This window comes from Ambystoma mexicanum, chromosome 13 (assembly GCF_040938575.1).
Source record: "Ambystoma mexicanum isolate Mex_15411 chromosome 13, UKY_AmexF1_1, whole genome shotgun sequence".
Classification (NCBI taxonomy): Eukaryota; Metazoa; Chordata; class Amphibia; order Caudata; family Ambystomatidae; genus Ambystoma; species Ambystoma mexicanum.
Window position 1 is genome coordinate 477,422,455 of NC_090938.1, and position 25,095 is coordinate 477,447,549.

The window sequence follows — 25,095 nt, forward strand, 5'->3', positions numbered from 1 at the left end:
AAGGTTAAAATACCTTCTCTTGGGTGTACTGTTCCCAAGAGTAGTAAAGTGAAATTGACTTTACTTGCATTTATCCTATGTAGGCCCAACACACCCAATCTTATGCGTAGTTTCACAGGGGGTTACTTTGTAGCCCTTTTTCCTACTTATTCGTGTAACTTTTTTTTATGTTACCCTCAATACTTTTAATGGCTGGTGGCAGTGGTTTTATTTTCCTACCATTGTACATTCTTTCCGCAAGCTGAATCCTCAACTGCAGTATAGCACCCATGGGCATCTAAGCTCCAAAGACATTGAAGCTCACATCCCTACACTAACCACCAAAACCTTCATCAAGCCCAAAAATACCACGATCACCAGCAACTCCAGGACGTCACACAAGAAAGACACTAACAGGGACTCTTCCACACGCTTTGAAAGACGCTGCCTACAGCAGCAACCTCACCAAGCCTAAGCTGGTCATCAAAGGCGCCCTTATCAACGCCAGGTTACTATCAGCCCATGCCCTAGACGTGGCAGACCTCATCACTTCCAATCAATTAGATTTCCTGGCCATCACTGAGACCTGGCTGCATGCAGCAGCAGGCCCATCCCTTGTACTAGCCATTACTGACAAATACACCACCATAGGATTAGACAAAGAATCCTCCAAAGAGGATGGTGTTGCCTACATTAGCAAAACTGACCTCGGCCTCAGAGCCCTCTGTTAGGGAGAATTCTCATAAATGTGCTAATTCCCTTCACCTTAGAGGCCCCTAGCAACTTTGCTAGATTTTGAGGACTTGATTTTTTTTACCTGGAAAGAGTGAGCCTTTTTTCCCCACTCATGTATTTTAATGTATTACTCTTGTGTTCTTTGATTATGGAGTTTTAGACAACTCCATAGGCATCATCTTTCATGTGTGTCATACAGCACCCTCAGTGCAGTGACACAGGGTAGCCTTTTTAGGCTGTCCCAAGGTTTAAATACCTTCTCTGGGATAAACTACGGTTTCCCAGAGAATGTAAAGTTAAATTGTCTTTACTAGTATTTTTAAATTCCTAGACCCAGCAAACACTATCTTCCAATAGAGTGCTGGAGGGGTTACCTAGTACCCCCTATGTCTAGAAACTCATGTAGCAGTCAAATGCTACCCCTTTCCTATCGAAATGGCTGGTGGCAGTGGTTTTACAACGAACTACCATGATTTTTCCCGGCCACGAACACCGGTAGCTAAAAATAGCGGAAGCCATGTTTTTCAAGATGGTGTCTGAGTCCCGTTTGTGTATACGGATCTCTGTCTTTTTTCGCCATTTCGTTTTTGGGAAGGTCCTACTAGAGTTTCTCTGTGCACCAAACTATGTTTGGTCCCTTTCAGGACTGGAAACCGCCTCGGGAGACGGTGTCTGGGGTGGGCAGGAAGTGAGGGAGGTGCCTGAAACTCCCTCTGCTTAGTCTCCTAGGAGTCCCAAATGCACTCTGGTGTGATTGGCTGGCTGACTGACTGGCAAGGACAGCCACCCTGCTGGGTGGGTGGCATCTAGGCTGGAATGGATGGGAGAAAACTGTTTAAAAGGAGAGTCTCTTGGACTGAAAGGCAGAGTCGACCACTGGAACGAAAGAACCGAAGACCGAGCTGGAAGAGGACGGCTGCTGCAACTACTGGACCGTTGGTTTGCCCGGTGGAGCCCTGCTGCAGGTCTGAATCACCAAGTTCACCTCGACAGAGAAGCCCTTCAAGGACGACTTCTTCCTTTGAGTTGATGGGACCAATCAACTCGTAAGCCACCTGGACACCATTCTCGGAGCTGGTTGTATTTTCCTCAGAGTGCTGCAGGAAACCGAATAACCAGGGAGGACACCAGCTTGTGCGCTTTACGACAGCTACCGGAATCGAAGATTTGCCAGCTCTGTGACCAGTCCATGTGCAGGAGTCCCGACGTCCTACCTCTTGTCCCCATGACTGAGGCTCAGGAACAGCGAGATCTGCAGGAACTGCCAGGAACAGAAGTCTTCAGCTGCATCGTTTTCTTCAATATAAAGGTACTGTGAAAACCTGACCGAGAGAACTTACCTCTCACTGCGAAAGTGCATACAACTTTGGCAACTTGCAGGCCTAGTCATCTTGTGACCCGACAAATGAACCTTTTTCTTCCGTGAACTAATTCCAAGAACCGTGGCAAAGACTTTTCCGTTTAAATACCAGAACAGTTTTTACCTATACAAGACACTAGCCCATTGACTTTGGCCTACCTATTGCATTGAATCAACTCCTCTGGTGAACTCAAACTATTTGCACTTATTCGTTTTATTAATTTATGCCTTTTTGCTCCTACTTCAAAGTAGTGTAAATGTTTCAGAACCGGTTAGTGTGAAGTATTGTATATTTGTGTGAGATTTATTGCCTCCTTTTAGTGAAGGTTTTCTAACTGACTGTAAATAAATTAAGAAGTGTTTTACCAAGAAACCTTGAGTTTAAGTGTTTATCTGAACACTTGTGATTGTAGACCTCTGTGTAACATCCTTACAAGCTCACATTCTCTCTTAAGATAAGACTGGCTGCTGAGCTTGCTAACAAAAACTGTGTGGTACAGACATACCAAAGGTTGGTTTTGCTTACACCTGTAGTCCTAGTTGTGTGTAGTGGTCTCAAAGGGTACTGCACACACACTTTGCCTAACACCCTCCCACACTTTCCTTTCCCCACTGGCGAACTCCTCTGTGAAACTCCCTCTAGCGGCGGCCTCTTACACCCTTAGGATTCATCTAATCTATAGACCCACCCGGCCTGATCTACACATTCAAGGACGATCTGCAATTACTCCTCGCCACAAATACCAAACCAGGATCACAAATTCTTCTCCTGGGAGATCTTAACATTGGCTTCCTTGACCACAAGGACAACTAAGCCCTGTCGCTAGCCAATACTATAACGGAACTAATATTCTCCCACCGCATTAACAAACCAACCCACAACAATGGCAGAATCCTCGATTGGATTACGGACTTAATTGCGAAACCACCATCCTCAGCAACTCACCATGTGCTTGGACTGAACACCATCCGATTACATTCACCATTCAGCCCTGCTCACGCTCCCAGTCCACCAACTTCCTAGCTGTGCCCGCCATAACTAGAAATAATAAAAATATCACACCTGGAAACTTACTTCCACCAATACAACCTCTGTTAAACTACTCCAAGAAGTCTACCTTTGTGGACCTCTAAAACCACACGCTCCTCCAAGCCATTGACACGACTGCCCCCCTAAAATCAGGGAAAGCCAAGCCTCAAGCCCACCTCAATAATTGGTTCACCTCGAACCTCAAAACTTCACGCGACAATAAAAGAAAGGCTGAATCGGCCTGGAAAAACCTACCCTCCAAATGGACTAGAGACGACTCAATAAAATCGGCTAAGGCTTACAAATCAGCCATCCTCCAAAAGAAGAGTGAAATCTATAATAATAGAATCCACAATGCTAAATCTGGGTCCAAAGAACTCTCGAATATCCTCAGAGAGCTGGAAACACCCACCCCTCCTCCCGAGTCCTGTGCTAAAGAGAAAGAGTGGTGCACTAAGATTCAAGATGCACTACTGGATAAAAGCTCTAAGCTACAAGCCAAGATCGAACTTTAAAAAAACTTAGCATTAACACAGACGGAAGACCTATTAAGTCTCATAGCCCTGCACACACCCTGGGCAACCGTTTAAAATTCTTTATCACTGAAGTGGAAAACATCACAAGCCTAAAGCCTTCCCGCTGCCAAGCCGACATTTATTTCTTTGCATTTGTAAAGCGCCAAATGTCCTAGGCCATCGTGGCGCTGTTAAAAAGGCTTACTTAGTTACCCAAGTGCTTGTGAGAAATCTTGGTTACAAAAGTGCAAGCAAAGACATACAAAATGCCTGACCCCCTATTAAGGGGCGGCAGCAGCATACAATGCAGAAATGTCAATATAGGTCGCACATACATGATGCACAACCCCATCTTGAAGGGCAGCAGCCCTGCGGCCGTCATCAAAGAGACAGCTAAAGATCTGGCACCAGCCATCACAGCCTTCATCAACTCTTCCTTTGAAACAAACAGTGCCTACCAACCTCAATGATGCCTGGGTTCTCCCCTTCTAAAGAAAAACAACCTTGATCCCAATGTGCCCACTAACTATAGGCCTATCACTACAGTGCCATTTCTGTGAAAATTCTCGACAAAGCACCCTATGTCCAAATACAGGCCTATCTGGAAACAAAACCTCCTAGGTCTGCGGCAATCAGTATTCCGGCCAAGACACGGCACGGAAACGTTACAACGAAAAATGCAAATTGCCAAGCAAATTGACAAAGGCAACATACCACTCCTCCCGCTCCTAGATCTATCAGCCGCTTTTGATCTGGTCAGACACGAAGTCCTTTAACCACCTCTGAAGAAGCCATCAAGTGGACCCAATCCTTAGAAAACAGAACGATTTTCTCACCCCTCTCCTCTGCTGATCCGGCCACGGTGACCTGCAGAGTACCACAAGGCTCTTGCGTGTCACCAACACTATATATCATTCACTAAGCCATTATTTGACGATCGGCACCACTTGAGGGTCACCTACACTAATTATGCAGAGGGCACCCAAGTACTAATCCTGATTTCTGGTAACCATGACAGACTCAAAACTGCTAAATAAAATCTACCTCATCATTCAGGCATTGATGGCCACCCATGGCCTCTGCCTCAATGATGAGAAGACGGAACTCCTAAACTGGCTCACAAGCCAACCTCAACAAACTTGCAACCACCTTCAACTCCTCTGTAATGATGAAATTAACATCCCGGTCTCCAAAGTAGTCAAAACCCTAGGTGTCTTATCTTGACTCCTCTTTAACTCTGACTAAACAAGTAAACGTTGTAGCCTCTGCCACAGCCTATACTTGCAAATTAATAAATGCCTGCAGGCGTTTTCTCTCCACTACTAGCTGCTCCGCCATAGCCAGAACACTGATCCTCTCCAAACTGGGTTATTATAACGCACTTTAGATTTCTTTTGCTGGTTCCAAGGTAAACAAACTTCAAGTCCTGCAAAACAACGATATCAGAGCTGCCTTTAAAATACCACACTCCCACCACATATTGGAGACTAGGAGCCATGCTGAACGGCTGTCTATTAACAGAATCTCCCTGAAAACACTAACCCTTACACATAAATGCCTCACAAACTCAGCACCCAATTACCTGGTCTGTAGATTCACACAAAAAAAAAAAAACCCAGGCCTACTAGATCTACCCGGCCTCCAAGTCCCTAGGTACAACCGCCAGAAATCTGGAGGCGCTAGCTTCCCAGTCTTAGCCTCTAAACTGTGGAACACCACACCTAACGCCATCAGAATCGCTCCTACCCTCCCCCTATCCAGAAGAAATGCCAAAAATTGGCTTGTCACCAAGGAATAAACTGAAGACAAACATTTCACTTGCTGCCCCCTTCCTGAATGTACATAGTTTCCTGGCTCATTTCTTACTTGTCCTATGCTGTAAAGTGCATATTAATGCCTTTGCCACTTTTCTTCCTGTAACCTGCATTCATATCTTGTACAAATGTAACTGGATTATGCGCCCAGATACCCAAGGGTTCGGTGCGCTATACAAATAAACTAAACTATGGGTGACCATTGTGTCAAAATGGCCCCAGTCTTCTTTTTGCCATTTCTTGTTAGTAAGGTATTTCTTGGCGTTTACTCTGCGCGTCAAACCAGGTTTAACCCTGTTTGTTTTGCCTTTGGCAGGCTTCAGTACTGAAACCAGTCTCTGGCTCCAGTGTGTCTGGAAGGGCAGGAAGCGAGGGAGGTGCCTGAAACTCCCTGTCTCTAGTCTCCTTGGTTACCTGAATGCACCCAGTGCTGATTGGCTGGCTGTCCTTGCAGGAATCGAGTGGGGAGTCCAAAACTCTGCAGACCTTTTGTCTTCCACCTTGCCTGAAAGGGAACAACTACCAGTGGCGGGCTGGCTGTCTTGATTGGACAGTCAGACCGCCCTCTGCTGTAAAATTCAGGTAGTCCTGATAAATACTCCAACACTGGAAGCTGCTGACAAGTCGACCACTGGACCTAAATTCGAAGATGAAGAAGAAAAGGCAGTTGAGATGATTTTCAGCGACCGGAGAATCTGCTGTGTAATCGGAACCTGCTGTAGCCCTTCCTAACAAGCAACCTGGGGACTCTGAAAACAACAACCCAGAGCCTGGTGAGATCCACTATACTCAAGACATTCTTTTTGAGCCATGCCACGTCGTGCTGACCTTGCGGGGCTGCAATACACCAATACTCTGGTATCTCGAGTCTGTGTGCAGTGCACGGGCTTCCAGACTCCGAATCGAGCTGGAACTGTAGTGGCATCCTGCTGGAACTCCAGAGACACTATTTGAGTCCATAAAGTCCCCTCATCAGAGTGCTGCACCTTGCAAACGACGAGAATCCGGCCAGCGATATTCAGTCTTCTGGCTCCTGAAAAGGGTGCCAAAACCAGAGCTGCATCCAGCCAGGAAGAAACTTGTGCCTGGAGCCTTCTCTGCTGATCCCTGCTGCAAATTCCCTTACCAAGTCCTGTCTTCATGACAAAGGACTATTGACAGGGTTTTTGGCTGCACATCCTGAAGTCTTCCTGCTGCAACTCTTCTTCAGTGCTGAAGTACTGTGTTGGCTGGCGGATTTACTTACCTTGATATGATATTTTATTTCTATCAAGCTCGTACACAATGTTTCAGAGCACAACAAGGCAAGGGAGGGAAACAGGGGAGAACAAAACAGTGATCTTACTAGGCCCAGTGACATTGAGAACGCGCAAGTGCATGGGAGAGGGGGAAGGGGAAAAGTGCATGGAAAGGGGGGAGGAGGAAGTGGAAAGAGCGAAGCAAAGGAGAAACAGATAAATAATAAATAAAGGCAACAAAGAGTGGTAGTGCAGTAAGCAATTTGCAAGTGCTAGGTTTAAGGGAGCAGACCTGCTGAAATGTACAGCTTGTGTGATTTCTGTAAAGCTTTTGGCTGTTTTCTGTGACTGGGAGTCCTTTCATCCAGTTCACCCATGCCCACTACTGGAATCCTCCTATGGCGTCTTCTCAGAAGTCCCGGGACCCTAACTTTAAAGTGAACTACTTGTTTGAACAGTCTGCCACAGGAACTCTGAGTTCAGCAGAAGCCTATCTCACCCTGCCTACAGTTCATTCCTAGACCACCAAGGTCCCTCTTCTGCCCCTGAGTGAACTCATGCAATAGAATAGGGAAGGACTGCATACGTAAAGGATTCTGTCTTAAGTATAACACGCTTTAAAAGTACTTACTTGTGAAAGAGTTAGTTGCTAACTAGTGAGCAGTTACAAAAGTACTTACCGGCCTTGAATATATGTTGTGCCATTCTGAAAAGTATATGACATGCATTACTTACCGTAATATTTCGGATGATTGCATCTGCTTAGATTCACATGCTGTGCATATAGTCCAACATCTAGTGGTAACCGCGCATTTTGTCTTTCGAAGATCAAAAGGGGACGTCGATATGGGCATGCCTATAACACCATCAATAACGTGACATGTAGTGTACCCAAAATCCCTCACAGGTCAAGGTCCCTCCAATTGTATTTTTTCTATCGTGATGGAGCCTTACGATTATCGTGAGTGAGTATAGATAGAAGTGGTAGAATGATGTCTATGTTCCTTCCATCCAAGTGGGGTGGAAGGGTGGGCGCATGTGAATCTAAGCAGAAATGCTATTACGGTAAGTAGTACAGGCCTTCTGATGCTTGTTACTCTGCTTGGAATCCCATGCTGTGCACAGACTAGCGAGCAGTACCCAGAGGTGGGATGTGAGTAGGAACACTAGTGAAAAGATGTCTTGGTACTGCTTGTCCCACTTGAGAATCAGACCTAGAGTGTGTCTAGGCAATAGTGTTTTGTAAAGGTGTGTACAGAATTCCACTTTGCAAATGGACTTGAGAGGAACATTTGCAATGAATGCTATGGATGCCCCAGTGCCTCGCAGAGAGTGTGCTCTAAGCTTGAAGGGATCTCTCTTAGCAAGAGTGTAGCAGAGTGTGATGCAACTGACAATCCACCTAGAGATGGCAGATTTAGAGACAGGATCCCGTTCTCTACCAGCTGCCACTGAAACGAAAAACTGGTTCATTTTCCCTAGTGGTTTTGTTCTTTTCAGATAGTACCTGACTGCCCTGTGCACATCCAGTCTGTGTAGGCTTCTTTCCGCCACATTAGTGGGGTACTGGAGGAACGTTGGTAATTCGATAGATTGGTTCACACGGAACTGTGTAAAGAACCACCATCTCTGAATTGTGACAAAAGGGTCTAGAATAGAAAGGGCCTGCATTTCACTGACTCCTTATAGAAGTGACAGCCACTCGGTAGGCGGTCTTGTAAGTAAGAGCTTTGAGGCTTGCTTTATGCATAGGTTCGAAGGGAGACCCCATAAGTCTGGTTAATACCACATTTAGGTCCCATCCGGGAGCCGGGTTAGAAATGGGGGGGCAAATTCTCTTATCCCCTTCCATGAAAGCTTTAATAACTCATTTTCGACCACAACACTTTCCGTTGGGACATGGTTTAGGCTGAGAGTGCAGCTAAGTGAACCTTCAGGGAATTAAAAACCAGACCTGAGTCTAGTAGACGAGTGAGTACAGATAGATAGAAGTGGTAGAATGATGTCTATGTTCCTTCCATCCAAGTGGGGTGGAAGGGTGGGCGCATGTGAATCTAAGCAGAAATGCTATTACGGTAAGTAGATTATGAATTACAACGGGATTGATGATTTATGAATTACACCAGATGAAGAAGCGTTTCCATTTATTGGAGTAGCAATGTCTGGTGTTAGGCTTTCTTGCTTCCCTAAGAATATCCATGCACCTCTGAGGAAGTTGCAGATGCCCAAACTATCACCTCAGGAGCCAGGCCACTAAGTTTAGAGTCTGCAGGCAAGGGTGAAGTGTTTCCCCCCGTCCTGAGATAGCATGTTGTATGGGCAAGGTAGTTTCAGAGGGGAGAGTGACATCTCCATCAGATGGGAGAACCAGGGTTGGCAGGCCCACAAATAGTAACATTTCCCTGACTATGTTATCCAGAGACCGTTCCCCTTGGATCGATTGAGGGTATCTGGGGGGCGTAATCTGGGCATTGTTAGGCAGAATTGCATGCAGTACCCTCTGGAACCACCACATACAATTAGAACTACAGGTGTAAGCAAAACCAACCTTTGGTATAAATGTGTACTACACAGTTTGTGGTAGCGAGCTGAGTAGCCAGGCTTATCTCAGGAGGGAATGTGAGCAGTACAAGGATGTTACACAGAGGTCTTACAATCACAATGGTTCAAGTAGACACTTACACTCAAGGTTTCTTGGTAAAACCTATTCATTTATTACACAGTCGTTTAGAAATATTATACATAAATATACTTCAATACCAAACCAATACGTTTAAGTAAATTAGGCTCCCCGAAATAGGAGCAAAATGGCATTTCAGTTACTTTAAATGGGAGTGAAAAGGCACACGTTAATAGAATACATCGCAAATACTTTCTTAGGCAGTGCAAATAGTTTCAGTTCACTACAGGACTCGATTCAGTTCAATAGGCCTAGGCCAAAGTCAATGGGCTAGTGTCTTGGATAGGAAAGAGCAGTTCTTGAAGTAAACAGTAAAGTCTTTGCCAATGTTCTCAAAAGTAGTTTGTACGAAAAAGAATCATATTGGGTCACAAGCTGATTAGGCCTGCGAATTTGGAAAGTTTCACGAACTTTCACCGCGAGAGGCAAGTTCGCTCAAGCGGGTTGGCACAGTACCTTAGCATGAAGAAAAAGATAGATACAGCTCAAGACGTTGGTTCCTGCCAGTTCCTGCAGATCTCACTGATCCTGAGCCTGAGTCGTGGGGACAAGAAGGACGACGTCTGGGGACTACTGCACTGCAAGGGGACGGGTCAAACAAGCTAGCAAAATGGAAGATCTTCAGTTCAAGTAGCTGTCGTCAAGCACACAAGCTAGTGTCCTTCCCTCCTGGTTAATCCTAACCAGTTCCGAGAATGGTATCCAGGTGGCTTACGAGTTGATTGGTCCCACCAACTCAAAAGGAAGATCTCTTCCTTGACGGGGCTCCTCTGTCGAGATGAACTTGGCGATTCGGACCTGCAGCATGGCTTCACTGGGCAAACCAACGGTCCAGGAGTTGCAGCTGCAGTCCTCTTCCAGCTCGTCTTCGGTTCTTTCGTTCCAGTGGTCGAGACTGCTTTTCAGTCCAAAAGACTAGCCTTTTAAAACGTTTTCTCCCTTTCATTCCAGCCTAGCTGTCACTCACCCACAGAGTGGCTGTCCTTGCCGGACAGTCAGCCCACCAATCACGCCAGAATGCATTTGGATCTCCTAGGAGACTAAGCACAGGGAGTTTCGGGCACCTCCCTCACTTCCTGCCCACCCCAGACACTCTGACACCAGAGGCATTCTTCACTCCTGAAGTCCACCAAAGGCATAGAAACAAAGGGACCAAACCTAGTTTGGCGTGCAGAGACAAACTCTAGAAGGACCTTTCCAAAAAGAAAATGGTGAAAAAAGAAGACCGGGACCTGTTTAAACAAAGGGGCTTCAGACGCCATCTTGAAAAATATGGCTCCCGCGATTTTTAGCTACTGGTGTTCGCGGTCGGGAAAAATCATGGTAGTTTGTTGTAAAACCACTGCCACCAGCCATTTCGATAGGAAAGGGTAGCATTTCACTGCTACATGAGTTTCTAGACATAGGGGATACTAGGTAACCCCTCCAGCATTCTATAGGAAGATGTTGTGTGCTGGGTCTAGGAATGTAAAAAGACTAGTAAAGTCAATTTAACCTTAGATTCTCTGGGAAACAGTTTATTTAAACCTTTGGGAAGTCTAAAAAGACATCCCTGCATCAGGGTGCTGTGTAACACACATGACAAGTTGCCTATTGAGTTACTTAAAACTCCATAATCAAAGAACACAAGAGTAAAACACACATCAAAATAAATGAGTGGGGAAAAAAGGCTCACACTCTTTCCAGGAAAAAAAAATCAAGTCCTCAAAATCCAGGAAAGTTACTGGGGGTCTCTAAGGTGAAGGGAATTGGCACATTTATGAGAATTCTCCCCAACAGGCATTACGAGTTCTCTAGAGTTACGAACAAGTCGCTCTCTGGGAAGCCCCATTCTGTGAAAACGTTGAAGACTATGTCTTCGTGTAGTGCCATTCGTACTCCAAGGGCAATGGAAGGTCTCTGCTGAGCACGTCTGCCAGAAGATTGCGTTCCCTCGAACGTGTTGTGACAATAGAAACATCTTGTGTTTCAGAGCCCATTTCCAAATGTTCCGACACAGTTTGGACAGCCCTGGAGAGCGAGTGGCCCATTGCTTGTTCAGGTAGTACATTGACGTGGTGCTGTCTGTGAGGATCAGCACTGTTTTTCCCTGCAACTGTGTCTGAAAAGCCTTCAGTACTTTGAATACTGCTACCACCACCAACAGGTTTATATGGTTGGATGCTACTGCTGGGTCCCAAACGCTGTGCACCGTCTGTTGAAGGAGGTGGGCCCCCAACCCTGTGAGGGATGCATCCATCAGGACAGTGGCTTCTACTGCGGGGGTGAAGGCTTCCCACTTCAAGGTTTTCTTTTGACCACCATTGCAGAGAGAACGAGGGCGTCTGAGACAACCACTGGATTGTCCCATTGTCCGCTGCCCTGACACCACTGGCTGTGGAGCCACTCTTGCATGGGGCGCATGCGCAAACGTGCGTGAGGGACCAGGTAAATGCAGGATGACATCATCCCCAACAGTCGCATGGCCTTGCGCACCGTCACCTCTCGACTGGCTACCTACTGAGGGATCTGAAAAAACATGTTTTGAACCCTCTCGTTGGAAGGGAAGACAAGGCCGTCTTCTGTCTGAATTAGAGCTCCCAGAAACTGCTGGACTTGGCTGGGGTCTAGGCTGGATTTCTTCGTTTATGGAGAATCCCAGACTGAATAAGAGGTCTATTGTCTTTTGAGTGTTCGACACGGATGTTCCGTATAAGTCCTCCGTTATAAGCCAGTCGTCAAGGTAAGGATATACTGGGTTGGATTGCCTGCGCAGGCGTGCTGCTGCAACTGCCAGTACCTTTGTAAATACCCTTGGGGCTGAGGCAATGCCGAAGGGAAGGACCTTGTACTGATAGGGTTTGTCCTTTATCATGAACCTTGGGTATTTCCTGTGTGCCGGCAACATTGAAATGGGAAAGTATGCATCGTTCATGTCCAATGTTGCCATATAATCCCCCTGCGTTAGTAGAGGAATTACCTCTTGCAATGTTACCATTCAAAACTTTAGTGGTTTGACAAATGTGTTTGCTGGGTGCAAGTCTAGCACAGGGCGCATGGTGAGATCCTTTTTGGGTACAAGGAAGTACACTGAATAAATACCCTAATTTAACTGTAGAACGGGGACAACTTGAATTGCGCCCTTTTCCTGCAGGATCTCGACCTCTTGCAGTAGGATCTTCGGGTCTTCCGGTGTTAGGCGCCTGGATCTTGGAGGTCTTTATCGAGGTGGCTGGCTGAACTCGATACACTAACCTTGGGTGACATTCTTGAGCACCCACTGGTCTGTTGTAATCCCCTCTGGATTTGAGAGTCATTTCTGACTGGAGGCCGGAGAGCCTCTGGGGGTGGCGTTGCGACCTTCCTTTCCCACACCATTGTCCTCTGGGTGGATGTGGGTTTGCGGAGGCAGACCCCTGTCCTGAGGACCAATTGTTGCCTGAGCCATATTGGTTGTGTGGGTAAGAAGAAAAGGATTGCCCACGAAAGGACCAGCAAGAACTTCCCCGTCTTTTGAAAGGGTCTCTGGGTGATATGATTCACAGTTTTTAAAGTCTCGTGTTCCTTCTTGGCCGTTTCCAGTGCCTCATCAACAGCCTTGCCAAGTACGTTCAAGTCTTCCACCGGTTTGTTGATTAACGTAGCCTGTGACTCTGGTTTGAATCCAGAGCTTTTTCAACCAGGCGTGGAGTTTCAAAAGGGTACCATGGGACAAGGTGCTCTCTGCCGTCTCAGCAGCATCCAAGGTGTTCTTGAGGATGTTGTGGTTTACTTGCTTACCCTCTGATACAATTGTAAGCAGACAAGAACACGCTGGTTCAGCTGCTTCCTGTAGGCCCACATGCAGCAGGTTCCATTGGACATCAGAATAGCTGGCCAACAATGTGGTGCTGTTGGCTATGCGGGTAGAACATGCTGCCGCAGTAGTGATTTTTTCCCCAGAGCATACCATTTTTTACATTCTTTGTCCGGTGGTGCCTCACCTGTGGACAAGGGGACCCCTGCCCTTTTCCTTGTCGTAACCACAAGAGAATCCGGGGGTGGCATTGCTCTTAATATATAGGGGGTCAGAGGGTGATGGGCGAAAAAGTTTTCCCACCCGAGGGTTCACAGCCCTGGTTTGAGAGGGTGCTAAGGAAAGGGTGATGCACCGCTTAATGGAATTAAGTAAAGGTATAGCCTGGCTGGCAGGCATCTTCTTTAATATATCCTCCATGAAATCTGTACCTAACGCCGCCTCTTGCGTGGCTATCTGGAAGTGTTCCGCTGCCTTTTTCAGAATGGCGTTAAACGCCATCTGGTCACCTATAGGTGATGCCCGATGCAGAGGGTGGGAAGTGGGGGGGGGGGGGTGGTCCACAGATATGGTATCAGGGTCCGTCCAGGGTATGGGTCGGGGACTACCAAGGCTGGTCATCAGCCTGCTGGTAATCCCCAGATCCGAAGTCTGATCAGTGGTATCCACAAAGGGAACAATCTCCTACAAATAAGTGGCAAGTGGCTCTTGATCTGTAAGGGCAAAGACCTCCTGATGAAGAGGGCAGGATGTCTTTTGAAATTTAGTCACTACAGGATAAAGGTAGTCTTCACTAGGCCTTTTAGGGGGTCAACCTCTCAGAAGTCCACAAATTTAGGCAACCTGATAAGGTCTGGGGACTTTCAGAATAACCCTCCCGCTCTTCCAGGCGTTTAGACGTGTCTTTCGATGTATCTTTAGACCTGTCCCTTTGTTTACTGTCCACCGAAACAATCTTAGCGAGACTCGCTGATGTTCCCCATTACCGGGAGGGGTTTAGGCTGTTTAGACGGTTGCGCTATAGACTCAACGCAACCAAAGCTTTATGCGGCGGCGCACTCTTAGGAGGAGTCTTGACGCCTTTTGAGTTTTGGTGCTGGCGCCCTTAGTCGTAGACTGGCCGGACAGGGGGGGTGGGGGGGCTGAAGATCGCGTGACTCAGCAGGTGCCGTCGAGGAACTAGACGTACCCGTTGGCGACTGATCCGCCGAGGCGGTACCAGAAGTTGTGTGTTTGGTCCTATGGGTAGCGTGTGAATCCCTGTTGCCTGGTTGTACCTTCCCCATAGCAGGACTATCGTCGTGCTTGGTGGGGACGGATGTCGTGGAGTGCTCTCAAGCGCTCCGATGTGAGGTCAATGGCAGCCGGATCGGAGCCATGGCCGTCGCTTGGCTCCTCATCACTTTCGGCCATGTGGCGGCAGAGGGAACTACACTCGGCCTGTGACATGGTGTAGGCCGCCCACCGCTTCACTCAACGCTTCTTGATAGTCTTAAAACGAAGGAGCTTGCAGTACTTACAGGATTGAGGGGAAGACACTTATTGCACCTCCGGTGCTAGTCTTTCCAGGGGTATTTTCCCTTACAGGAAGGGCAAAGTTTAAATGGTGCACTGTCCATAGCTCAGGTGTTTGAAAGCGAAAGCAAAACCAAAAGGGCAAAAAGGGGAGAAGGAAAGACATTCTTGAAAAGAATAGAAAACCCCAGACTCCACTCTCCCTACTGTATAGGCTGGCCAGAAGGCCCAGCCATGCGGTCGGCAGCGCCGACCAGACACCAGCCATTGAAGTCTGTTCTTTGCTGTCTTCGGCGGTGGTTTAGGAAGTAATTGTCAAAGAGGGGATGGTTAATATATATATATAAACGACCGCAGGTCGGGAAATGTAACAATTTAGCAATAAGTAGGAGCTCCGCATAAGGCGACCAGCTAGTTGGGCGGAAGAAAACAATCTGAGGGACCTCAACAGGTGAGGGATTTTGGGTACACTACACTTCACGTTAGGGATAGTGTTACAGGCACGCCCATGTCGACATCCTCGAAAGACAAGATACAATACTCGGCGGTTACCACTAGATGTAGGCTATATGCACAGCATGTGATTCTAAGTAGATTAACAAGCAGCAGAAGTAAGGTTATTTTACTCACCTGTGAATTGGTAATGCCTCTTTCTGAAAAGTAATGCTGTTGGCTTCACTATTTCTATTCAGAGAACAGGTGTACGAGTTTCCCCAACTGGGTCTTGCTGTATAGCCTGTTTAAAGTTTGCCTTCGGTTTTACCTACCTAGAATAACAATGAGTCATTCATAAAGTGTAACATTATGTTTTGTTTCGCTGGTCGGTCTTGTACAGATGCTGAAACAGTCTTAGGTTTAGAACTACCTTTAAGTTGCTGATAGTTCCTTTAAAAAGTAAAGAGGTTTTACTTACCTTGAGTTAGCTGTGTGCCATCCTAGAATAAGTGAAAAAGTAATTGCTTACATCTGCTTTCCACTGATCTGAAAAGCAACGCAATAGCTTATTACACCATTATGTTGTACCTGCATATAATAGCTGTGTGCCATTCTTAAAGTGTTCTGTAAGTGTAGCTGACCTTGGTCTGCCTGGTGCAATCCTAAATTAGTGTAGAGTTCTTGCTTATCTTGGACTGCGTTCCACTGAGCTGAAAAGCGACTTAATTGTATTGCACACAAAAAGGTCTTACACACCTCGAATATCTGTCATCATAAATGTAGTTATAAGTATATACTGTTCCTTGAATGAGTGTTCCACTATTCAGAAAAGTATCCTGGTAACAAGGTTGGTTGATTATGTGATTCGGAGTGTCACTGCATAACAGAGCGTCTACTACCCTTGAATTACTGTAGTGTAATCTGAAAGAAACTAATGGTTTTACTCCCCATGAATAGGTGTGCCCTATACTAAATGTGTATAAGGTCTGACTTACCTAGACATACTGTTAGTGTTCTGAGCAAGGTCTATGCTTTGGTCTGTGTGCTTTAAAGCATAGTATTGTGTTTTTATAATCATGGTTATATATAATGTGATGGTACTCATTTCCCCCATCCCCCCCCCCCCCAAGATGACTCTGGGCCTACTTGCATTTAATAAACCATTTATTTTTTTACAATCAGTGTTTCAGTGTACCTTTGAACATGTGTACTACAATTTCTTTGTACTGATTCTACAAACCTCTCTCCCTACTAAGACAAGCATGGCTGCTCGGTCTACGCTACCATATACTCAGGTGGTACAGACTAAGTGTTGGGTTCTGTACTGTCTCAGTTGAATGGTTGTAAACCCTTAGACTTCAGAAAGATTATCCCCAACAATGACCAGTAAGCCCCCTGGAATTTTTTCGTTGCTTTTATGGATTTTGGTCTTTATTTTTCCTCCAAGACAGGCTTATGCCAAAGCCTGAAGAGTGGTGTGCTAAACTGGATTTCCAAAATCAACCGGTGGGTGAATTGTGGGAGGCCACCCTATTATTGTAAACAGGGAGGCACCGAGTACCAGCCAAACTCAATTAAGTTAAGGTAGAAGGATCTGCAAGGCTTAGTTTCAGGAGGGTTACAAGAGGTGTCTAGGGCAAAAATGAGTCCACACAGAATACCAATAATTCCAGTTAAACAGGTAAGTACATAAATATACAATGATATATTAAGCTTTTGAAACAAATACACACTAAGCAAGCAAAACCTCTGAAATATTGTAACAAACTTACTATAAAAAAAACACTATTAGAAGTTAAAAAAAGATGTGATTCAATAACCAGTGAAAGACAGGAAAGTACTTGGATGCATGAAATTTAGTAGACGCTTTACTGTATACATTTCCAAAGAGAAGAATAAGTTAGATATGTTGCCAAGTGCATACCTGTTTGGTAGTGTAAGTGTAATATTCCTGAAACTGAACAACTTATACAGTGGCCAGGTTCAATTGTAACAGTGTTGGTATAACTATACTATTCCTGAGACAGAAGAAAATGGTGGATTATTACCAATAGGGTCTGCTTACCTTATACTGTCATTCTAAAGGTCTACTGATGTAACAGTGTTGGTATAACTATAGTAATCCGCATTAGTAGACCTTCAGAATGACAGTATGGAACAAGTTACTTACCTGTAACTGTTCTCCAGCATGGGTCTGGCATGGATTCACATGCTCGTGAATATTACCAGTCAGGCTGGGAATACTCAGTGAAAGAAAAAAACTGTTTGAGTTTCGTTTTTAAACTGTCTTTCTCCTATAAACCAATCACTGAGCTCTGGGTCATACTGCCCCCAGCCATTGACTGCCCTCTACCTAAGCCCCTCCTCTGGCAGCCATCTTCAGATTTGGTAGCACGTAAAGTGACAGTATGATCAACAGAAGAGCCGCAGAGGGGCAGGCGGGAGGGTTCGCATGTGAATCCATGCCAGACCCATGCTGGAGAAAAGTTACAGGTAAGCAACTTGTTCCTTCTCCAGCCTGGGGTCTGGCATGGATTCACATGGTCATGAATAAAGAATACATAGCAGTACATACATGCACAACCACGGGAGGTGGCAAGGCTCAACAGAAGAAATCTTGTACCTCCTCACCAGGCTCACCTTTAAGCAAACAGGTTGCGCAGCACTACTTGGCCAACTCTTGACTCCTCCCTGGAATCCCTGCCGACGCAGTAGTATTTCCTGAAGGTGTGCGTCAACCTCCACGTAGCAGCCCTGCAAAAGTCCAACAGGGGCACACCAGACAGGAACGCCGTTGTAGCAGCGATCGCTCAGGTAGAATGGGCTCTCGGACGGCCAGGCAGCGGTCAGTTTGCCAACTGGTGACAGTGAGTGATACAGCCGGAGAGCCACCTGGAAATGGAAGCCTTGGACAGGGCCTTCCCATATTTCGCAGGACCAAAGTTCACAAAAAGCTGTGAAGTTTTCCAGAAACAAATTTGTGCTGGCCACAGAAAACTTCAGCGCTCTAGCCACATCCAGCGACTGCAACAATTCTTTCAGCCGGCAACAAAGGCATCGGAGAAAACACAGGTAATACAGAGGGCTTTTTGAGATGATATTCCGACAACCTTAGGCACGAAGGAGGGGTGCGACCACAGCACCACCCTCGTCTTGTGAAAAGTCAAGTAAGGCTGCTTGCATGACACAGAGCCTGGATCTCACCTGTTCATCTTTTAGAGGTGATGGCCACGAGGAATGCTTTCTTCCACAACAGAAACTTGAGCAAAGCTGAATGCATAGGTTTGAATGGAGACCCCATGAGCCTAGTCAGCACCACATTGAGTTCCCACGCCGAGGCCGGAGCCTTCACCCGCAGGAACGAGTGGAACAGTCCCTTGATGAACTCCTTAACTAGACAGTGCGACAACAGTGAATCTGGTTTAGCGGGAGATAACCGCCAGCTGTACCTTGATGCAAGTATGAGCCAGTCCCGATTTAGCCAATGACAGTAAACACGGAAGTACTTGAGGGGCCTCTGACCCTCAGAGGGTTGATATACTGTGACTGGCACCAAGTCCCAAAGCGCTTCCATTTGTGTCCATAGCACTTCATAGTAGATGATGCCCTGGCCTTGGTGAGTACCTCCTTGGAGTCTGCCGGAAGATCGTGCCCCCAAACTAATACTGCAGGAGCCAGGCCTTCAGGTTCAGCGACCCCGGGTCGTGATGCAGAATTGTGCCTTCTTCCCTGGCGAGAAGATCCACGGCCACTGGCAGCTTGACTGGAGGGGACGCTGACATGATGAGAAGGTCTGGGTACCAGATCTGCCTCGGCCACGCTCGTGCGACGAGGATCATCCCGCACCGGTACCGCCTGAATTAATTGAAGACTCGAAGTAGTAACAGCAACAGGGGGAACGCATACAGAAATAGGCCTGCCCAAGGGAATGAGAATGCGTCCCCCTTGCTCCCTGGCAGGGGGAAATCTGCTGGCGAAACTAACACTTGTGTTCATCGCCGCAAACAGATTGATCTGGGTACTGCCCCATCTGAGGAAAAGGTTGTCCAATTGGTCCTAGCAAAGCTCCCACTCATGGCAAGAGCGCAGCTCCCTGCTGAGAGGCGGCGACTGTTCTGCCAGGTGAAACAATGAGGAACATTCTCTGGGCGACGGCCAAGTGCCATAAATCCCATGCATCTTTGGAGAGCGCTGGGGATCTGATGCCCCCGTTTCCAGATGTAAAACATTGTGCTGGTATTGTCCATGAAGACCCACACCACCTTGCCCTTGAGGTACGTCAGAAACGACTTAAGGGCCCAAAACACTGCTCATAGTTCCAGAAGTTGATGTGTAGCATCTTCTCTCCTCCGGTAGCCACAGGCCTCTGGCATGAAGATGTCTGGTGTGGGCTCCCACCACCGAGAATCCTTCAGGAGCAGACGAATAGCCCGCCAGATCCCCCCAATCCAGTACTCCCAACAGTAAATTGAAACAACTATTGAGTTGACCAGGCAGGGGGACAAAGGGAAATGGAGAAAATAAATTGGCAGGATTCTTCTGTTTCCCTTTAACTGCAGACGACTCTGCTCAAAGGAACCCCTGTAAATAATGCAGTATAATTAGCATTAACCATAACACTTTTGCCCTGATATTTGTACATTCTCTTTTCTGAACTGTCCTTACCTGTCTGCCTCAGCAAACTGCTTAGAGGCAATTTTAAAAGATGAAGTTCTCAATTTGCTTGACAACGAACTGGAAACTATGTGCCTTCTGACTTTTCAGTCAAACTTTGCTTAGTAACTTCTAAAACCTCTCTTCCCTATTATTGGCTTAAGGAAACTATCTGCAACTAGCCTTTCCTATTTGTGCTGCGTTTCCTAACACTTGCTTCTACTGACTGACTTTACCTTGGCTAGACTATTTTCCTGCATACTGCTTGGTTCTTAGGAAATTCACTGGCTTTTAATATTTTCCTTGTAATAATGCTGCCTTGCTGCTTCCGGTCTCTCATAACGTTGCTGCTCAGTCGGTCTCTAATCCTGTGTACATTTACATCTATTACCAATGTATTTCTTACAGAACTTCTCTTGTAACCTTTGTATTGATAAATGGAAACGTAAAATATTTACAAAGACTCACTCTCGGTATCGATCCTCGGTTTGAATGAGCACACGCATAGCTGATTTGCCGCCACGCCTGCCTGAAGAGAACTGGTCTCCGATTCCAAACAAGGAAACGCACGCATAAGCAGGGAATGCACTGCGCTTAATGAAAGGTTTCTCACACAAACTGTGCACTCCGGTTTCTTCTCCCAGATCCTCTCAGCAATGTATTTTTGCTGTGCAACACTGCAGACTTCGGAGCTCTGCACGTGACTCATTTCCTGCATTCAGCACGCAAGGACCTACACCACACGGTCCTTTCCTCTAATGCATGTAACTAATACAATGTGCACTAAATAGCATTGCAATGCTTAAAACACATGTCTGCCCAAAGTAAGCGCACACCTTAGCAATTAACTCAACTTATAGTATATTTACAGGTCCAAAGAATTACATGAAATCATACAATTAAACTGATGCTTTTCTTCTGACTTCTTGAACACTGTAGCTCTCATCAATACTGTAAATGCAATTTCTCAGGGTTCTAAAAGTGGAAACAAGTTCCTTTAACTGTCATTTATCAGGAATGAAGTCTTGGGCTCTTTCAGATGTCGATTTCTTCCTGGAGTGTGGTTTCTTTATTTGGATTTTTGTAGTCTAAGGGGCTCTTGAGCACTGTGACCACTCCTTAACAGGTCTTGAATGTAATGCAGTTTAGAACCTCTCCAGAGGTTCCAAACTACTTCACAATTGACTTCTGCCCATCACTGCTGAGCAGGAAGTTCACCATCTTGGATTGGGACAATGGCAGCTGGCTATTATGGTTAAGGAAATCTTGTGAACTCGACCTAACACCTTCTAATGCCTCCCGTTACCCAGGGACCTGACAGTAGCGTCTTCTCCGGTAGCCACAGCCTCCTGGCTTGAAGATGTCCGGTGAGGGCTTCCCATCCTTCCAGGGAAGCATCCATCGTGACTGTCTCCTGGTACGGGGACTCTGGAAATCCTTGCCTCCGGCGATATTGGAGTGCACAGCCCACCACCTTATTGCTCGACGGAACTCCTTGTCAAGCGCAACCCTGTCCTGGAAGCCTCAGGACACATGGACCCAACGGGCGTTGAGGAACTCCTGCAGAGGGCGCATCCGCAACCTGCATAGCCGAATCAGATACATGCATGACAATATCATGTTAAGGAGTATTCTCAGAAATGTGTCAATTCCCTTCTGCCTTAGAGACCTGCAGCACTTTTTGCTGGACTTTTTAAAATTCTAACCTGGAGAGAGAGAACTTTTCCCCACTCTCGCATGTATTTTTTCATTGATTTGAGCACTGTTTCTCTTTTGACTTTGGAGGCTGACAAACTCCATAGGCATCATCTTTACATTGTGTCACACAGCACCTTCACTGCAGTGGCACATGGAAGTCTCTTAGATTTCCCAAAGATTTAAATACCTTCTAGGATAAACTGTTTCCAAGAGCAGTGAAGTGAAATTGAATTTACTTAAATTCTGTTTCTTTCTAGACCCAGCACACACTATCTTACCATATGGTGCTGGATGGATTACTTAGTATCCCCCTTGTCTAGTTTCTCATGTAACATTTTTATGTTACTCTTTCTACAATTAATAACTGGTGGCAGTGGTTTACTTTTTACTACATTTGCGTGTTTCAACTGCAAGCTGCGCTCCCAGCTGAAGTAAATCACCCATGGGTGCCCATTTCGTCAAAATGGACCCAGTCTTCTTTTTTCGCCATTTCGTGTTGGAAAGGTCTTTCATGAGATTTACTGTGCGCGCCAAATCAGGTTTGGTCTCTGTCCGTTTTATCTTTGGCGGAATTCACAAGTGAAGCCCGCCTCTGGCTCCAGTACGTCTGGCAGGGGCAGGAAGTGAGGAGGTGCCCGAAACACCCTGTGCTTAACCCCCTTGGTTACAGGAATGCACCCAAAGGTGATTGGCCGGCTGGCTGGCTGGCCGGCCGGCTAGGACAGCCACCCTGCTGTGCGATTGACAGCTAGGCTGGAATGAATGGGAGAAACCTGCATAGAAGGCAAGGCTTTTTGGCTTGGAAGGCAGAGTCGATCTTGCCTAAAACCTGTGTCCGCAATGTCCAGTGCCACCGTGATGGCATGGTCCGACGCCACCTCGCCTTCCTGGAGGATCTCCAAAGCGTCAACCCATTTGTCATCGTTAGGCAAAGTTTGAATGCAGCACCCTCTGGGAACACTACAAACAACTATGACTTCAGGTATAGGCAACCCAACCTTTGGTATAAGCTTGTACGACACAGTTTTGGTAGCGTGTTGAGCAGCCAGGCTCATCTCAAGAGGGGAAATATGAGTAGTAGTGGAGTTACAAAGATTCACAGTTACAGGTATTCAAATAAACTCCTACACTCAAGGTTTCTTGCATAAACAATTATTGTATCTGTTATAAAGCCTTCTTTAGAAGGGAGCAATATAATAGTAACACAAATACACACATGTGAATCCCTGCCAGACCCTATACTGGACAAGTAATTCAAGGTAAGCAGACCCTATTGGTAATAACCAACAGTGTTCTTGTCTCAGGAATACTATAGTTATACCAACACTGTTACAAGTATTCCTGGCCACTTGAATACAGGATTCCATTTAAAAATAAATACACTTACACTACTACCTAACAGGTAAGCACTTTGCAACATATGTAACTTATTCTTCTTTCCAAATGGATACAGTTACACTAAGATTACTATGTTCCCATAAACAATCAAAAATGCAGACACCTCTGAATGATCCATAGGAGGCAGTGGGTCAATGATTTTCTTTACTGTTGTGGCAATTGGGTTGCCGTCGCTGTCATAGTCATACATATCCTCCTCTTCATCTGGCAGCAAACCAGCAGTTGGGTTTTCAGCCATATAGCGAAAGTAAGCTTCCTGTGGGAAAACAGAGGTGAGAGTGCACAATAACCCATGGAGGACAGTTTCCTGCTCAGGAGCCAATTTTTTTGAAGGATTGAAATACCCAGAGTGGAAAACAAACCGACAAGTGGCCACTGTTTTATTATGGCTAAAGAAGCAGGTCCCCCCGCCTCAACCCTCCATACCCCAAAACATGCATGCAATGGTGTTAAAAAATAAAATTAAAACAAAAAAGTAAAAAAACCCAGGAGTTGGGGTGGCTTCAATCTACAGACTATTTCATGCAGTTTTACTTTAGCACGTTTTCATATTCCAGAGTTGGGGAATTTGTATTATTGATTCATATATATTGAAATTAATGTGTGCGACCTAATGGTTCTTAAATACCTACATCTGCATAACATCCCAACACTTAAAAACGGCCATCCGGTTGCATAGCCAGTGATCAAGAGACATTTTCTACCATTTCAGCAGCGTTAAATTTGTGCATCTGTACAGGGAGCAGCACGCACTTCAAACTGCTTAGCTGTGGTTACATTTCAGAACTGTGCAAATGGGGCGGAGTTAACTCCTTCCTTCTGGGAGCTGGAATTAAACCCATGAGAAGAACTGCTTGTATATGCATGCAAAGATGGAAGGTTATTTAAAATAGGCAGAAATCTGCAGGTTAAGATCCTTATATTGAGAATTAATCTATTGCTACTCTCTAGCGATCTCTCAAAAACAGATCAACAGGAATTGTAAGTATGCTGCTACTGCAGTAGCTTTACAACCAAAACAATTATTTTTTTGTCATTAATATTCTTAGATTTGCTTCTTGTACAAGATAAATATAAGGAGTAGCCGTACAGCATGAGTCATTTTTTAATACATTATCCTTTTGACAAATGGTACGGCACCTTAGTTAACCAAGGCACTTGTAATTATACGGAACATTTCTGCTGCATAAAAAATAGAGTAGATCAGCATCATTAGAGCTGTTCGGAAATTTTTAAATAGTAATTTCCTAATATGTTGAATGCTTTACATACTGTGATGAATGCTATGTAACAAAAGTAGATATTTTATGAATTAGTTTGAATATTTGCGTAATGCCCTAATGGAAATTATGTTATTTCCTAATAAAGATGATTTAATTTATATACATATCAAGCCAAATAACATTGAATGGTCTTGACTGCCATCTATTGTCCCACGCCCCACATTTCCCAAAAGGAAATGTGAAGGGAGCACTACAGCCAAAGTGCTTATGAAGTACAATGCAGCAGCAACATTACAAAAATGTGGCAAACAGTGCAACACATATATGCCTGGCTGCCCAAGACAAGGATATTAACAGCATTGTTTAAGTGTACTTTCTCAAAAAACAATTTTATTTAGGGGAAACAGGTTATGTTTTTTCCGTTTATACAGATGCTTTATGAGTGTGCTCCCACAGTGGGAATGACAATGCGAGCAGCTTGCTCTACAGAAAAGTCAATGTTTTCTCAGAAAATACCCTGCAAAATCTGATGACTGAAATGGTTTATCAGGATGAATGGCTTGCACGAGGAATTCAATCGAAACTAAAGCAACATGCAAATGACAGACATTCCTGAATATATCTGAAATTGGGTCATTTCACTTCAACCCATTTTCTGAATAAAAAAATGTTTTGCACCAAATCTCCCAAATTGATTCCACAGAATTAATAAGCCATAAAGTGAAAGTGCAAATAATGCTTTCTAATTGTACTCAGGCTTTGGGCAGGGGAAAGATAAACCATAAAGTGGAAGTACAAATAATGCTTTCTAATTTTACTCATGCCTGGGGCAGAGGAAAGATGAGCAAGATACAAAATATCTATATCAAATATTTTCTCAGAAAATGTCATTCAGTAGAATATGCTAAATTTGCTGATTTTTAATGTTGCATAGCTCATTTTTTAAAATGTTTTTTAATGGACTAAATAGAGTTTAAAGCATGCTAAATGAAGGGTTCTTGTTAAGTCTGGATAAAAAAGCAAACCTATTTTTTAAAAGTGGTTACC

The 25,095-nt window shown here is 45.4% G+C and overlaps 1 protein-coding gene across 4 annotated transcripts in view; it reads right to left on the reverse strand.

The window, feature by feature from the left end:
* Window positions 1-25,095, reverse strand: part of DDX42 (DEAD-box helicase 42) — a 459,832-nt gene that overhangs the window by 307,699 nt on the left and 127,038 nt on the right. For all 4 annotated transcript variants that reach the window (XM_069634107.1, XM_069634109.1, XM_069634108.1 and 1 more), the window contains one exon: window positions 22,929-23,081. In XM_069634107.1, coding sequence (XP_069490208.1) covers window positions 22,929-23,081 — 153 coding nt within the window. The remainder of the gene's footprint in view (window positions 1-22,928; window positions 23,082-25,095) is intronic.